The sequence below is a fragment of the Girardinichthys multiradiatus genome, chromosome Y, assembly GCF_021462225.1.
Source record: "Girardinichthys multiradiatus isolate DD_20200921_A chromosome Y, DD_fGirMul_XY1, whole genome shotgun sequence".
NCBI classification, from domain to species: Eukaryota; Metazoa; Chordata; class Actinopteri; order Cyprinodontiformes; family Goodeidae; genus Girardinichthys; species Girardinichthys multiradiatus.
Window position 1 is genome coordinate 28751488 of NC_061818.1, and position 17237 is coordinate 28768724.

The 17237-nt window shown below is 36.1% G+C and overlaps 4 protein-coding genes across 4 annotated transcripts; 3 read left to right on the forward strand and 1 right to left on the reverse strand.

Moving 5' to 3' along the window:
- Positions 1-388: 388 nt before the first annotated feature.
- On the forward strand, positions 389-5121 carry LOC124863963 (hemoglobin subunit beta-1-like). Its single transcript, XM_047358546.1, has 4 exons — positions 389-495; positions 963-1170; positions 1504-1618; positions 4985-5121. Exons 1-4 carry the CDS (start codon positions 404-406, stop codon positions 4996-4998), a joined length of 429 nt encoding a protein of 142 aa, XP_047214502.1. The 5' UTR covers positions 389-403; the 3' UTR covers positions 4999-5121.
- Positions 5107-6520, forward strand: LOC124863960 (hemoglobin embryonic subunit alpha-like). Its single transcript, XM_047358543.1, has 3 exons — positions 5107-5236; positions 5314-5521; positions 6315-6520. Exons 1-3 carry the CDS (start codon positions 5142-5144, stop codon positions 6441-6443), a joined length of 432 nt encoding a protein of 143 aa, XP_047214499.1. The 5' UTR covers positions 5107-5141; the 3' UTR covers positions 6444-6520.
- Positions 6521-10501: 3981 nt separating this feature from the next.
- Positions 10502-11267, reverse strand: LOC124863959 (hemoglobin subunit beta-like). Its single transcript, XM_047358542.1, has 3 exons — positions 11111-11267; positions 10801-11023; positions 10502-10718 (listed from the first exon to the last, which is right to left on the reverse strand). Exons 1-3 carry the CDS (start codon positions 11200-11202, stop codon positions 10590-10592), a joined length of 444 nt encoding a protein of 147 aa, XP_047214498.1. The 5' UTR covers positions 11203-11267; the 3' UTR covers positions 10502-10589.
- Positions 11268-12610: 1343 nt separating this feature from the next.
- On the forward strand, positions 12611-13813 carry LOC124863962 (hemoglobin embryonic subunit alpha-like). The gene is made up of 3 exons (XM_047358545.1): positions 12611-13203; positions 13282-13489; positions 13595-13813. The coding sequence occupies exons 1-3, from the start codon at positions 13109-13111 to the stop codon at positions 13721-13723; spliced, it is 432 nt and encodes a 143-aa protein (XP_047214501.1). The 5' UTR covers positions 12611-13108; the 3' UTR covers positions 13724-13813.
- Positions 13814-17237: the final 3424 nt, after the last annotated feature.

Consider the following 17237-nt stretch of genomic DNA (forward strand, 5'->3'; position numbering starts at 1 on the left):
GGACGACAAGAGTCATATAACATATCAGAATTATGTTTATGTTCAGATATTAAATTTATTCTCATTTGTTATTCTCTTTAAACGTTTATTTAAAAGATTTGCTTAACTTCATCTGTTTGAAATTCCACTTAAAAATGTGATCTTACCATTTCTGCTTAAACATATTAACCAAACACATAAACTTCTCTTCATAACATCGACATCATTTTATTTGGGCGGGGCAGGCCTGATTATCCAGATAATTAACGTTTATGGTTTAATCTGCTCTGACCAGCTGGTGGAAACTTGCTACAACCGCCGGAGGCGGACAAAGACGTTATGTTTGAAAAATTTTTTAGCACGGTGTCAGGTCATCCCTATTCCTAAAATCGTATACCAAACCGTTTATTGATTGCATGGCGTCATGGTGAAATGGATGGAAGAGGAGCGCTGCATCATCAGGGGAGTTTGGGAAAAAGTTGATATTGATGAGGTTGGGGCACAGCTATGGGCAAGGTAAAGTTAGATTGTTAGAGTTTAGTCCAAACTAATGCATAGCAAGTCTTGTTCGACTACTATTTTAAAGTTTAATAAGCTATTGAAATAAATACATTTAGCTCTGTTAGCCAATGTTTTTTGCAGGACATTGACCAAAAGCAATGTGGTATGATGATTGCTTATGTAAAATAGCATAGAAGATATTTTTGTTTTAGTTGTACGGCAGTACAGAAAGTGGGGTGACTTTATTTGCATTTTGGTTCATCCGCATGTCATATTTCAGCACCAGGCGCTATCCGTTCATTGCTTTTGAATGAGCAGCATTTGATTTTGAAAATTGCTTCCATGATGAGGAGATTCTTAGAAATTACATTTTATATGTCTAAAAACGTTGTCAGCTTTCAACGAGAGGATTCACACATTTATTTATCCAGTATGGTGTGCGAGACACAACATATCCAGTTGCGCATTTCTCTCATCGACAGAGCTTTGATCGAGCGGTATTTCGGCACTTTTGGGGACACATTCACCACCACAGCGATTTTAAACAACCCTAAACTGGCCGCTCTTGGAAAGATCGTGCTGGCGGCTCTGGACACGGCCGTGAAGAACATGGACAACTTCAAAGGGGCGTATGCTTCTTTGAGCAGGGTGCACTACGAGAAAATCAAAGTGGATCCGGAACACTTCAGAGTAAATGACTAACTTGATGTTTACTAATAGTCTAATGTAAGGAAAGCCGTTTTAGAATGTATTTGATATATAAAAAAAAAAAACGTTTCGCAGTTGTTCTGCACTTGTGTGGTGTCTGCTCGCACTATTTCAATGTGTGGTCCATAGGAGACAAGTGACACTAGAGTTACTTCTAGTAGTGTTTTTTTTTTTTGTGGTCAACGACGTTTTATTATTGTAGAGAATTGTCAACTTGTATATTATTGAATAAATGCTCAAAGAGCTCCATAGAAGTGATAGATTGAACATTTATTAATCCAGATCGGGTTCATGATGTTTGCATTTTGTTTGCAGCTGTTGGCAGAATGCCTTACCATTGCCATCGCCTGCAAACTCAAAGCTGAGCTGAGCCCACAGGTCCAGTCAACCTGGCAGAAGTTCCTCTCTGCTGTCGTGGATTCAATGAGCAGTCAGTACAAATAAAAAGCAGACTCAATCAAACATGGAGGAAAGTCAACCTTTTTATTTGTTTTGAAAAAAATCCATATGTGCTTGTCAAAGTCTGTGGCATAACAGTGCATTTGTGTGAAGAGTGGTTTAAGCTGAGTGAGGTTGCAGCAGAGACTGTACGGATGGTATCTTGTGGTTAATCTGCATTTTTACGACCCTTGGAGGCAATAAGGAATACTACAGAACATGAATTCAAACATGTTGATCTTTAAAGTTTACATCCAGATAAATTAGATACTAAGATGGATTTAAAAGGACTGAAGGCTGAAGTGCCAACATGAACCACAAGAAAAATATTTGAGTTATATCCAAATGTGTTTAGGTTTTATATTTGACACTTTAGTCTAAATGGGCTGCCTTAAATGTTCCTGCTTTTCTATCTGTGACCAGTCTTAGTTGTCGTAAGTAGAGTGAACAAGGAAGTTTTAAGCCCGCAGAAAAATTAGTGGGATTTTTGGGTTTTTTTGGCAAGAACTTGAGCAAAATTAAGATGCATTTTATTCAAAGGCTTAAAAATGAAAGCAGTTAGAACAACTTTAAAAAAAACAGCAGTCAGATCATCTTGGCGGTGTGCAGCATGGCTACTAAACATCAAAATGTTAAATACAACAATAAGAACTAGAATAAACAACTAAAATTAGCAAATTAAGATCAAGTTACAATAAACAATTTGAAAAAATTCTTGTGAATAAATGTAAAATAGTAGAACAATAGAAACATCAATAACTGAAGGTGGTGTGCACAGTGGTGTGCAGAAGTAACAGTAGCAAACAAGTCAGAAATTACTATTATTATCATTTTGATTAAACCTGTATTTAACCAGATAAAGACTCGTTGAAATCAAGAACTCTTTCACCAGTTTGACCTGGCCAAGAAAGGCAACAGCATATGTCACAGTGGACAAGACGGATACACAACAATAATAAAACAAACAATGATATAAGATAAAAGAAAGAAAAAGATATTGTTATTTTCATCATTTTCTTATGATAGAGCAGGAAGCTTCCAGTAAAAAAAAATATATATATCTGACACTTTCAGGTCAGATTGGAGGGAATCCCAAGCAGAAAGGGCAGAGAGACTGAAATCTTTCCTGTTTCAGTTTGTACACGAGGAGCAGAGAAATAGAAAATGCAATTTGGATGTAAGGCATAAGGGCTCTCAGTTCTCTGAAGAAAAGTGGATAAAAAAACTATGATTCAAGCCAGTAAAAACCTTGTAAGCCAGAGTCATCCCTTGTGTATATCACCTTGCATTTAAGAAGAGTACAGGCAAAAAAAAAAGTTGATTTTATCAAATGCTTCCAAACTGTGAAGGAGAAACACAGCCTGGTTCTGTCATAGAAACTGAGCTTTACTCTTAATTTGGTGATCAAATTGTTAACATAAACTTCAAAAGAAAACTCTTCAGTAATTTATCCCAGGTACTTGTAACTGGTGATCGGCTCGAGAGTTTTACCTTGGGCAGTTCTGATTAACGGGATGCTCGCCGAGGGAACAGATATATTTAAAAAACGTATTAATCTGGATTTTCCAGCATATAATACCAATTTCAACTGCTCTTGACAAAACTACACTACATCAAAGGCCAACTGAAGAAGTTCAAATTGAATGTGCACAGCGGTAAATTACAGAATCATCCACAAAAAACTAGCACGTACTATTACTAAAAAAATCCTATTAAAACGTGATTGAAGAGGGCTTAGAATGTTGTTTGACTCCGAAAATCAAATTTCTAAAGGTTTTTAATGTGCATTGGTTTGTCCACTAGAGGGCGCCACAACACTGTTGCAAAATTTCAAAATGTGTTTTGGCTGACTTATTTTTGAATATAAATTTTTGCTTTAAAAAAAAAACGCTTATTCCATAGTGGGTCACGGGGAGCTGGTGCCTATCTCCAGCAGTCTATGGGCAGGAGGTGGGGTTCACCCTGGACAGGTCACCAGTCCATCGCAGTGCAACACACAAACAACCATACACACACCTAAGGACAATTTAGAGTGACCAATTAACTGAACAGGCATGTCTTTGGACTGTGGGAGGAAGCCAGAGTACCCAGTGAGAACCCACACATACATGGGGAGAACATGCAAACTCCATGCAAAAAGACCCCTGGCTGGGAATTGAACCCAGGACCTTCTTGCTGCAAGGCAACAGTGCTACCAACTGTGCCACCATGCAGCCCCATTTAAGAATGTATTCATGCAAAATCATGGAGTTTTTTAAATAGGTGTTTTAATATTTTTAAAGATGTTTTTTTTACTGTAATAGTCACATGGTTAAGACAGCAGTTTCTAAAAGTAGAAAAAAGTGCTGAAACATAATTTTTTTTAAATTTCATTTACAGCAGTAATTGATGATAATTATTAAAGACAGTGGAAAAACTCCACAACTATCTTTGTATTCAATTGTTGATCATGGTTTGTATTCTATTACTGAATTATTATTATTAATAAATGAAATCAGTTCAGAATAAGACAAAATAATGGCCAACTGGAATGGTTTTAGAAATTTGATCTTGTGAAGATCCGGAAGATGAAGCAACCGAAAATCTGTCCCCACCAAAAAAGCAACTAAACCATGCCTCCATATTAGACTGTCAGATTGATAAAAAACAAAACCAAAAAACCCTTGTTATAATTAAATGAAACAGGCAGGAAGTGGAATATTTAACTGTAGCTTGGGCAGCAGTCAACGAAGCCTCTTTGGTTAAACCCCTAACAGTCTCCTCTCTGCGGTTCCCTCCTTTAAAGTTCAGATAAGCCAAGAAACTCATTTCTGTGCAGCAACGTTTACCGCATCATAAAAAAAATACTGCAATCCACTGATAACCAGGAATTAATAAAAAAAAATGTCTAGGTTGTAAATCAGTACCCTGGAAGACGATAGATTTATTATCTCCCAATTATGTCCAGGCCATTTGCTTTTGTGTGTTTGGGTTTTCTGTTGTCATTAATTAGTTTGTATCTTAGAAAAAATATTTTTAGGACCCTTGAAAACAGATCAGGGATCTTATGACATCTTCTATGATTTTGTGGCTGCCTGTGTGTGGTCCAAAACAATAAAAACAGTGTGTCTTTAAATTTCATAATAGTACAAATGCAGGTATAAAATTGGTATAAAAGATGTACCTAACTGTAAATTTGAATACTGTAGACTGTTTTCAAATCATTAATTCTTAATTTTATCACAGTCAAACAAACAAAAAGTCGTGTTTTATATTTTCTGAGAATATCAAGGCTTTTATTTTAAAGTTAAATGCGGTGCATTTTGTGGCGCTAACAGTGAGCTGGTCTTCAGAGCCACTGTGTCAATTTTGCTTACAGCTTATCTCATCTAAGCTGTAACACATCGCTTGGAAGGCTTCCAAACGGAGATATCTCAGAGGTATCTCTGCCATGCCCATACCGTGTTTGTTTTCTATAAAAAACCCCACCACTTGTTGCTGATTACGGCATTCAACCCAAACAATCAACCAAGAAGATGAGTCTCACTACCAAGGACAAGGAGACAGTCAAGGCCTTCTGGGCTAAAGTGGCTCCCAAGGCTGAAGATATTGGCCAGGATGCTCTGTCCAGGTAAAAAGACCCCAAGGTCACAGATGTTACCTGATCTATATTTTTCCAGGTTTATTTATATGCTCACATTCTTTTAGAATGCTGGTGGTGTATCCACAGACCAAGACCTACTTTGCCCACTGGAAGGACCTGAGTCCCGGCTCTGCCCCGGTGAAGAAGCACGGTGCCACAGTGATGGGTGGAGTTGCTGATGCTGTGGCCAAAATTGACGACCTGACTTCCGGTCTCCTGAACCTGAGTGAGCTGCATGCCTTCACTCTGAGAGTGGACCCTGCCAACTTTAAGGTACAGTGGGTGATCAACCCTTGGAGCATTTCTGTAAATACGGCCTGGGAGCTGTGGTTCTGGATTTAAAGCAGGAACTTTGTACAAAACCATTGAAATTCTGGTACATTAAATAGAATTTGATCAAAAGTGATCACAGTCGTGTCTTTCAGACTGCACTTGGCTTTCATCAGATGCTGACATTTGTGGGTTCTGTAAACAGAGTTCTTGTCATGGGTTTGACAGAAGAACATGTCCTTTAAAATTGGCAAAATCATCTGGTACATTTACTTGAACACAAACCATTTGAGTTTTAGTGTGAACTTTTAAATTTTAGCTTCACATGGGTTAGTTATGTGTTGCAATTTTCTTCAAAGTCTTCAACTAATTTTACATGATGTTCCATAATAATACATGTTAGACATTTGCTTTATTTTTATTTTATATAAATATTAATACCATATCCGTTAAACCTTTATTTTATTTTTTCAGTATATTACTTTATTTTTAAGTTGATCCCAGGGCTGTTAGACCAGACATATTTTATTTTATTTTATTCTATTTTTTATAAATTTTTCTTAATTTTAATATTAATACCACATGTGCTAAACCTTGACTTTATTTTAATTTTCTTTATGTTATTTTCTTTTCTATCGGTTTATTTTAGAATTAATACCTCATCTTTTTTAATCTTAACCTTACATTACTTTATTTCAATATTGATCCCACAGTTTCAGATTATTTTATTTTTTAATTTTTTATTTAATAACATAATAACATTGTAATTAATTTTTAAGCACACATTTTTTCACAGATTCTGGCACACAACATCCTCGTGGTCTTCGCCATCAGGTTGCCCAACGACTTCACCCCTGAGGTCCATGTGGCTGTTGACAAGTTCTTGGCTGCTGTGGCCCGTGCCCTCTCCGAGAAGTACAGATAAATGTCACACTTGGAGATGATGATAGACAGGAGACTACAGCCTATAACTGTCTGAACATAAATAAAAGACCAAATGCAGAGAAAGTGTCATTTATTTGGAGGCGTTTGTATGAATTTCTATACAGACATAATACCCTTAGATTGTACAAAAGGGGGTTTTCAAAAGCAGAGGTTCCCAACCCTCTCTGTTTCCAACCCAGAAAATAAAGTAATGACGGGCTAAGCTATCACGCTACAATTTATTTGTTCATTCTGGAAATTTTGTAACCTATTTTTAGGTTAATTTAAGGTCTTTTTGAACACTGGAGATCACTCCACAGCCTCCTGCTTGGTAGAGACAAACAAAAGGGAAGTTTTGTAAGTTTTACTGCGTTTTCATTTTAATCTAGTGTGACAAATTATGAAGTGGTGGGGAAACCTTTATCAGCCAGCACAGTGCTAAGACTTTTTCTGCAGATGTGCACCTGGCTTACATGCATCTCAGGAAAGATTCCGGGCCCGTACCTCTTCACAAAAATTATTTATGTCCTTTAAACTACTCATTTGCTAAATTACAATTAAAGGCTTCAGCTAACTCCACATATTTTCTGTAGAATTGTGGTCTTTGGGCTGGCTGAGCCAATCTTACTGATTGACTGGTTGATCTGGTGCTGCATATGTGCATGATCAGTCTGTGGGGGCCAAATATCTGCATGTTGTCATCCTGACCTAAATGCAGCAGTAAAGGCCCCGATCGTGATACTACAAGTCTTTCTTCTGTACACCAACATAACATTTTCCCAGCAGCTGTTAGGTTTTATGGCATCTTTTTCCAACCGCACACAGGCAGAAAGGTTTTTTAAATTAAAAAAAATAAAAACGAAAGCCACGTGTGCGAGGGGATGGGAGAAATATGAGGACAGAATTAAGGGGTTGGCAGACATAAATCATGTTATGAAAAGGTTAGTATGGATAAATGTTAGTACTTACAGGTCTTCTGTGACATGTGGATAGAGAATTCATCTAAAAACACACATCAAATTTGTTAATTTTGGAGAAGATGAACTCATTATTCTGTACTTTGTGTTTTTTACAGTATTAAATTATCATGAATTACCTTGATTATCCAGTAAGATGTCCATGAAAGAAGTTGTGTCTACTGTCTTATTTTACTGAAGAGGGAATCTCATGAGCGCATATCAGATTTATTGAAAAAGGTATAGAATAATGTAATTTACTAATAAAATGTACTACCTTTTCTCACTATCTTGCTTTCCCCCAGGCGCCCTTTTTCTGACTCTTCGTTTATGCCTCTTTTGATGGAATGTTATTATACTCTTCTTTTCTTTGTTCCTTATTTTCTTTTTCTCTCTTTTATTGTTTCTCTTCCTGTAACTCTATAATCCTCTTCTTTGTTTTTCCCTTTCATATTTTTATTGGTATTACTGATCAGTTTATCTATTCAGCTGTAATCATCCTGTCACTTTTCCATAACTGGCTTGCACAGTTGACAGTTGGCATCACTAGCTGAATCTGACCCTGCTGGCTTTGACCTCTGCAAACCTTTCTATTACTACATCCATGTCCATGGTTTTCCTGACCTCATGTTCAAATGCAATAAGAGCAAGGGAAGACAGCCTGTCCTGTAATGTAACATGGTGGATGTTTTGAGCTGTTTAAGCACTAAGAAGCTTCTTTTACCTGAAGCAACAGTCCCAGGGAGGTTGAGTAATAGTCTTACGGTCATGATTAAATTTGGACACTAGGCAAGCACGTTCTGCTGATAAGCAGTATATAATCTAACATCTCAAATGGTGATGAGATTTGTGCATGTGTGTGCAGGGTGGGGAGAGTGACATTTTTAATATTTTGATATAAAATAGAAAAAATAAAAAATATATAGTACTGTGCAAAAGTTATAGGCAGGTGTGGAAAAAATGCTGTAAACAAATAATGCTTTCATTTATCATTTATCTTCATCAATCAACAAAATGCAGTGAATGAACAAAAGAGAAATCTAAAACAAATCAATATTTGGTGTGACCGCCCTTTGCCTTCAAAACAGCATCAATTCTTCTAGGTACACTTGCACACAGTTTTTGAAGGAACTCTCATGCGATGCTGTTAGGATCAGGGCTCTGATAAATATATATATATATATATATATATATATATATATAATATATATTAATCCTAAAGGGAAATTAAATGTTGTCGTAGCTCATATTTTACAGGTTTCTTCAGAGTCGTTGTAGATGCTGATGGCTGTGGGCAGGAAGGATCTTCTACACCATGCCACAAAGTGGTCCATTAGCTCCCTGTACTCAGCATTTTGTCCATACTGGAAGTCTGAGGTGCACAGAGTGAAAAGGAATGGTGAGAGTACAGTCCCCTGTGGTGCTCCTGTGCTGTCTCACAAGCTGTGGTCTGTTTGTCAGGTAGTCTTTGATCCAGGAGATTGTTTAGGCCTCCACCTGAGTCTTCTGGAGTTTCTGACAAAGCAAATCAGGGTGAACTGTGTTAAATGCACTGAAGAAATCGAAGAACATGATCCTCACAGTGCTGCTGGCTTTGTGGGTTTGTTGAAGCAGGTTTATGATCATTGTGCAAAGTGTGATTCTTCATAAAATGAAAAACATTATGGAGAACTCTGAGCATCCTCTTCATGAGACTGTCCTACAACAACAGAGTGTCTTCAGTCAGAGGCTTCTTCAGATCTGCTGTAAGACGGTCGCTACAGGAGATCCTTCCTGCCCACAGCCATCAGCATCTACAACGACTCTTTGAAGAAACCTGTAAAATATGAGCTACAACATTTAATTTTCCTTTGGGATTAATAAAGTACTTTTGAATTGAATTGAATTGATTGGATTGAATTGAATTGAATTGAGCTCACGAGCAGACAGGCTCTGGTACCATAGCACAAGAAACTTGTTGACATTTAATCCCTGTCCGACTCAGTAACCACAAAAATAAAATGGAAATTCCACTTGCTGTGCTCGAACCTTTCCTTATTAAAACCATTACAGAAGCACAAAATTCTACGACAACAAAAATAAATAGCGGAGCTGCACCGTCTCTTACATATCTTAATACATTAATACAGCCACACACAGCATGTCTCTGGCAGTCATGTGACTGTGAGGGTTGCCAGGTCTCACATTATTCAGGCCCCAGGCAGTTGCCTACCTTTGCCTATGGTAAGTCTGCACCTGTGAACTGATGTTGAGTCCTGGTGGTGGACTCACAATTAATCATGTTTGTCAATGATGGAGATCTTTTGGGTTCAAAAAGCACACCAAGAAGGTCAATAGCCTAAATAAAAAAAAAAAAAACTGATACAGGAATTTTCAGATTACAAATTCTCTAACTTGGGAGAAATAAAATGTGTTCAGAGATTTTATGTCAAATTTAATATTGTTTGCCCTACTCTCCGAACTCCGGTAACCCTGTAATTAAGCCTAACATTATGAGAGTGATGCCACTGGGTAAACATCCACTCACTCAGATGTTCTTTTCTTTCTTTTCCACCATTGAAAATATTCATCCAACTTTGTTCAGAACATACCAGGCAGGTTATGACCTATAAAAGCTGACATTTTCTCCAATACAGTATACGTAGAAACTCAGCTTTTATGTTCTGGTCTATTAAGGAATTGTTTCCAGTATGTATTTTCTTTCTTCTTTTATTTTACTGATCAACAATACTTTAACCCATTATCATCAACTAATAAATTAACTAATTATGATTTATCAGTGTGGACAAAATCAGAATCAGATTTCAGACCACAGAATGGGCTTTCTGTATTCAAGATCTTTTTTTTAATACAAGGTTAGTTTAAGCAATTTGGTATCAAATATGATTAACACAGTTATGGATTATTGACAGGCTATTTAGCTAATGAAATAATTTAATATAAAATTTTAAGATAAAATGTTATATTATAAAAAAAATAAGCTTAAAATTGTCAATGTTTCTTTATGACTTAGCATCTGATTTACATTTATTTCAAACTAAATAATACTAATCATTATAAACATTTTCATAAAGTATGGACAAAATGTGAGACAACCAAAGAATTTGTTAAATGTTCTCATTAATTTATTTAATCATCCTTCTAAAAAATGAGAAGAAACAGAGCATGAGAGTTTCCTCTGCGGAGGCCCTCTAGTAGTATTGCTTTCTCAGGGAAGCCACCACCACAGCCAGGAACTTCTGGAAAGCTGCATGGACTTCAGGGGTGAAGGCTGCCCCCATCTGACCAACTACAACAACGGTCAGGCAGTCTGCCAGGAGCTGCAACAGAAAACAACATGCGTCAGAAAGCAGCAGCAACATTTAAAACAGTGTTATAATCAGTGAAGGTGAACAGCTTTACATTGAAGTTGTCAGGGTCCACTTGCAGTTTCTCAGAGTGGAGTACGCTCAGGTCTTTGTATGTGGTCTTGATGTCGTCCATGTTTTTCACGGCTTTCTCCAGACCTGCGATGACAACCTTTCCGTGAGCTGCCACTTTGGGGTTTGATGTTATAGCAGCAGCATTGTAGAGGTTTCCAAATCCACCAAAGTACCTCTGAGTCCAGGGGTAGACAATCAGACACCTGAGGAGGCATAAAGAGATCATTTAAGAAACATTTTCAAACCACAAGCGATTCCATTTTTGGGTGAAGAAAAGAAAAATTTTTTACCTGGAGAAAGCCGCAGGACCAACAACCTCATAATCAATTTTGGAGAAGATGTCCTGGATGGTGGCTCGCTCAAAGTCTGTCCATTTAACCATTTTGGCTTCTTTTGCTTGCTCGTTCCCTTTGTCAAGTGTCTGTCAGCAGGCCCAGAATATCCAACTTATACCCAGTCAGTTTCTGCTCCTCCCAGAGTTATCAGATGGGTGGAGCTGAGCAAAAAGCCGGTGGAATATTGATTTATGGATCTTCTCAAACGATAAAGATTAAATATCTGTTCTTTTTTAAGCATCAGAAAAAGTTGGTACAGTTTGTAAAAGAATGTTGTAGGTGAATTTACATAAAAAAAAAAAACTTGAAGAAGCACAATACAGCTAAGGGTGTCATGAAAGTTAAATATTGCTTTGCATTACATGTCAGTCTTTTATTCAAAATAAGCAATGCTCTCAATGCTGATCTGAAAATAAACTTTTTTTTTTTTTATCAAAAAGGCTCACTTAAAGTGGATTAATCTGATTTTTCTTACATTTATTTAGGTAAACCTTAGCTTTGTATGATTTGTAACAGCTTTAGTTATTGTAAATGAGACTGAGCCTGCAAAATGTTAACAATATATATAAACAAAAATTATTAAATTGGTAAAGTAAGTAATTGAGCAGATTCAACCTTCATAAACATAATTCAGTTATTTGGAGTGAAAGCTTTTAAAATGTACCTGTATTTAGATTTAGCTCCACTATGGATCATATTGTTGCTATAGTTTACTTTCAAAGAATAAAATTGTTTGATCTCTTTTAATTCAAAAGGAATAACATCACTAATATGGTTCATAAGTTTCTCTTAAATTCAACTCACGCTATTTGTGCAAATTTCTTTCTCTTGGCGTTTTCAGCATAAAAGCTGAAACGTTTTTCCAGCCCTGCTGTTTGAATCAGATAAAAAGTGCAGGTGGAGGGAAGAGGTAACAGACAGTTTGGGTTTGTCTAACGTCTTCGAGCTCGTAAAACAAGGAGGGGTACGTTAAAACAAATTTAAGAAAATGCATGTTTCCTTCCACACAAAGCAAAAGAAATGCAAATAATTTAAGGCCAGCAATTGTTTCTAATAACATTTAGATTTCTAATATACTGTAAGGTGTAACTTTAAATTATGATTTCATGGAAAAAATGTGGGAGTTTTTTTTTTTCCTATTTCCCTGTATAGTAAATAATTACCTAATAACAAAAGATCTAGGTAAGTGGTGTCCAAACGATTTATTTGTCCTGTGGACCAAAATCTTCAAGTCAAAACTAAAATACCAAAATCATGTTGTGAATTTCATTTTCCGGCTCAACACTAAACTAAGTGTGCAATATTTTAATTAAATGAAGAAAATATCATATTTTTTAGTAGGAATAAGATGTGTAAATCATAGATTCAAAGCTTAAAAAAGGGTTTTGCACAACTACAACATCCCCATGCTTATGTTTTTCCTTTTCTATTCTGGTTTCCCTACCCAGCATTCAAATAAATAAATTGAATCTTTCAATGTCTGTTCATTTAATGCAATAAAAACAAAAAAAAATAATAATAAGAATAATATTAATAATGATAATAATAATAATAAGAAGGAGAATACTACATTTTAGATGTGTGGATGCCTTTCAAAACACTTAAGGAAATCTTACAAATAAAAACACATGTGATTAAAGAATTAAATTATGTATTTAAAATCAAGCTTCATAACACAAACATTTACTTATTTCTGGGTAAATTTGAATTTCCTTATTAAAAATTTTGCAATAAAGGCAAACCATGTGAAGATTCTTCATTGTGCCCTCACCACTCTGATGTCAAACATGCTGTGTGACAAAACAGATTTTTGTCTTTATCTAGCTTGGGAGACGTCAAACACGGATATCTTTTAGGTGGATCCTAGGTGTGTCCGTGTCCTATGTCATCTATAAAACCCCTCACAGTCCCGCTGAAGGTTCAGCCTGAAAAAAAGCAAAGATCAGCACAAAGATGAGTCTCACAGCTAAGAACAAGGACACAGTCAGGACCTTCTGGGCCAAAGTTTCTAGCAATGCCGAGGCCATTGGCACAGATGCTCTTTCCAGGTAAATATGCTAAAAACATAAATTTGTTTTGTCTACTTCTGTGAACACCTAAGGTTTAACAGTTCTTATTGTCTTTAGGATGCTGGTGGTGTACCCACAGACCAAGACCTACTTCTCCCACTGGAAGGACCTGAGTCCCGGCTCTTCCCCGGTGAAGAAGCACGGAGCTACAGTGATGGCTGGAGTTGCTGATGCTGTGGCCAAAATCGACAATCTGACAGCTGGTCTCCTGAACCTTAGTGAGCTGCATGCCTTCACTCTGAGAGTGGACCCAGCCAACTTCAAGGTACTGCATAATGATGTTTAATTTTAGCAGTGCTTTTTAAACGTATTTTATGTATTTTTATTCAATTACATCTCAACTAAACTTGCAATTATCTGCTCTTTTCAGATCCTCTCCCATAACATCCTTGTGGTCTTGGCCATCATGTTCCCCAGTGACTTCACCCCTGAGGTCCATGTGGCTATGGACAAGTTCCTGTCTGCTGTGGCTCTGGCTCTATCTGAGAAGTACAGATGAACTGCAAACTGGAGCAGAAGTTCAGGATAGAAGACGTGCTACGTTTATTTTCTCCGTTTGAGTTTAAATAAAGTAATTAATACAGTTAAATGGTTGCTTTTTATTTTTCTGTTCTCTTTCAAGATGTTGTGGTCCAGTTGAATTTTGGTTCAGCACTACATCAGGTCAGTTTAGAAAACAACATATCTGTGTGCATCTACATGATCAAACATGCCCAATATGCAAACATCACTATAAAGAAATAATAAAAAATTACTAAAATCTTACCATTATTACATGAGCAAGAAGATCTGCATGTTTACCCTGAAAACAAGTTGTTTGCTTAATGGAAACTGGTTTCCATTATTTTCTGTTGTCAGCGTCTGAAATATTATAAGCTGAAATATAATGACCTGGTGAGAATTTTACTCCAAACATATTTTCCGAAATTAAAAGAAATCTTCATAAACCTGTAAGCACACATTAAAAAATACATATTCAAAGAAAAGTAAACATTATAGCTGGTAAACACACATTTAGATGGATTTCACCTAAATTTGATCATTACAATTTGTCAGCCTTTTTAAATCATCGGACGTCTGCTCTAAGTGTTTTGGTAAATTTTTACACAGCCCTCTCTGAACAATGTTTTTATGCAGGAGAAACTATACCATCACAATTACTTTGATTTGCATGTTTTTTATAATTAAACAGAGGTATTTGTTTCAAATTAGTTTGTTTTAATGTTAATATCTGCCTTTAACATTGATAATGGTCATTTATATCCAGGCCAGCAGTTCATAGTGCATCAAACACACATTGGTCTTTATAGTCAGATCTCACCTAAAAACTATTTTGGAGCAAAGCTACCAGAAAACAGACCCTCAAGATAGAGCAGACCTATAAATTGTCATACAGAAGCAGACTAATTTGTTGATCTCCCTGATACAAGAAATGGAAAAAGCCTCAAAGAAAATTATTGTATTGAGGTAACATAATTCCATGCTAAAGATAATAGAAAAAAACAACATTAAATTTAAATACTTTTGTTAAATGAGGGGAAAAAAAACAAGGTAAGAAATAATTGATTTTGACAAACTGGTGGCATAGTTGTTAGTATCAGAATGTCTATAAACATTTAATTAGTAGTGTATGACTTTATTTTCTCTTTTATATATAAATCTCTGATACAGAAGCTTATTTTTTATACCATGGCCACCTGGCTTGAGGACGGCGCATATGTATCTAGCCACCACACACAGTGAGAAATAAGCCCACAGCTGGGCTTATTTCTGTTCCAAAGACTTCAGAAACCTTGTTAAACTTTTGAAATACCAAGAGATTTAAAAATAAAAATCTGATGGCTTCTACCAGTAAATGGGTCATAACTGGGTTGTTCAGCAGAAAATTGATCTAAAGTGTATAACCAAATCAGTGAGAGAGAGACTGTGCAACAAGGAATGGTCAAATGTTCCTTTTCCTGTTTGTCTCAAATTTTGTAAAAACTAAAAGAGTAGAGTAAGATCTTTGCCATGTAAAACATAAGTTGACAGCAAAGGGGCCATTTTTTGTGCCACCGGTTATTTTGTAAAAAACAGTAATGTCTTAACATGATTTCTTTCCCCCACAAATGAAAATATTCAAATTCAAGGTGGGATTTTCTGCACTTTAGAGTGTGAGATTTTGCTTCTGCAACACAAAAGGGAATTCATTTTCAGGCTTAATGAAAGTGGTGGAAAAGTTTTACTAACTGACAGCAAAGCAGATTCTAATTTCTAATATAAACCAATTAACAGAACTAATACAAATAAATCTGATTTAGAATTGCAACAATCAGACATCAACTACAGTGACAACAGAAAAACAGGAGGTTTGGTATGTTTGTTATTAAAATTGTCACTTAAGGCAATCGTTTAGACTACACAATGAAATTAGGAAACAAAATATTTTAAACAGACTTTAAACTTTTATTTATCTACTTAATTTTGTTTTGCTGGCTTTGATTGTGCTAGTAGCAGCATAGAATCGGTAAAGTGCACTTAAAGTGCACTTAAATCCTAAAACAAGAATCATGAGCACTTTTTTTATAAATAATTTATTGTAAACGCATGGACACATGTAACATGGTTTACATAAATGTTATACACATGCCAAGCTTGAATGACTCAGGGTGTTGTAAAGTGATATTATTGTCACATATCTGATGCAGAGGTCATTTTGTTGAACCCAATCAAAACCTTCAGGTGAGGGGGCATATTGTAATATTCACAGGTCAGTGTAGTTTTTATGTTTTGGTTTTTGTATTAGAAGCTCACTCAATATTACCCATTTAAAATCAAGGTCCTTATTAAAAAGTTAAAGAGCTTAGTTTTGTTTTGCATTACTTTTTTTACTGGCCAGCTAACGCCATTTTTGACATATTGTTGAGCGTCATGCAATTAATTGAGATTTGGGCAATGTTTTAGCAAGCCAGTTTGCTCTTACAGGAAACTGCAAACAAATTTATGAAAGAATTTGCAGCTTTGGTGACCATTTCTGCTGTTTTTGCCTCTACAGTGTTTATCTATCTTAACAACACACATGTGTACAAATAAGTGAATTAATTAGGAGTTTTAAAACACCTCTTTCCTTTGAATGGATTGAAGTTTTCTCATTTTGATTGGATTGAACAGTAAACCTGTATGTTAACAGTTTTATGTGCTGTATTCACCTAGAAAGTTAAAGTATGACTTTAACTTGATTTAAAAAGGTTTTATTAAAACAATATGTAGTGGTTCCTTACTTCACAGCTCTTAAGCATGTGTGCTCACATGTGCATATGTGCACGCGCAGTCTGCGTCTTTATCCCACACGTGCGTTACTTTACGTTTCTTTCGATAAAATAGTCAGTATATTTTGTGTTTCTACTATGATTTTTCGTCTATTTGGCCAGGGATCAGATGTCAGAATGTAGCAGCTTGTTTTTACAGTGACAATGGTGTGTGTAGTACTGAATGAGAGACTAACTCTAAAATTGGTCAGTCTGAGCTTTTATCAGCTTGTCCTTTGACAATCTAAGAGTTTTTCTCTTTATCCTCTTACTGAACAAGCCTGAAAACAAACGTTCCTATCAAATATGGACAGACTCTGTATGAGCGTCAATAATCGACGGTGCCAGGACAAACTGGTACAGACAATGGATAGAATTATCTATTTTCTCAAATCGTGATACAAATCTGTCCCCCTTCTAACCAATTTGTGTTGGATAAGCTGTGGGAAAATACGCCCACATCAACCCCGCAAACACACGCCCCACCTCCCTGCATCAATTCACCCTGTGGCTGCCCAAATGACACTATTTTTATTTCTCTTTCTAAATAATATTTGATTCAGGACGCTGTGTCTGCATATTGCTCTCGGTCTAAATGAGTCATTTTCATGAATGTGACAAACAGTATTACAACACAATGCAGGTAGGTGTATTACTTTACATAATTCTTATTCCATAAACACATTATACTATATATAAAGCGGCACTTGATCAAACTAAAAGTTT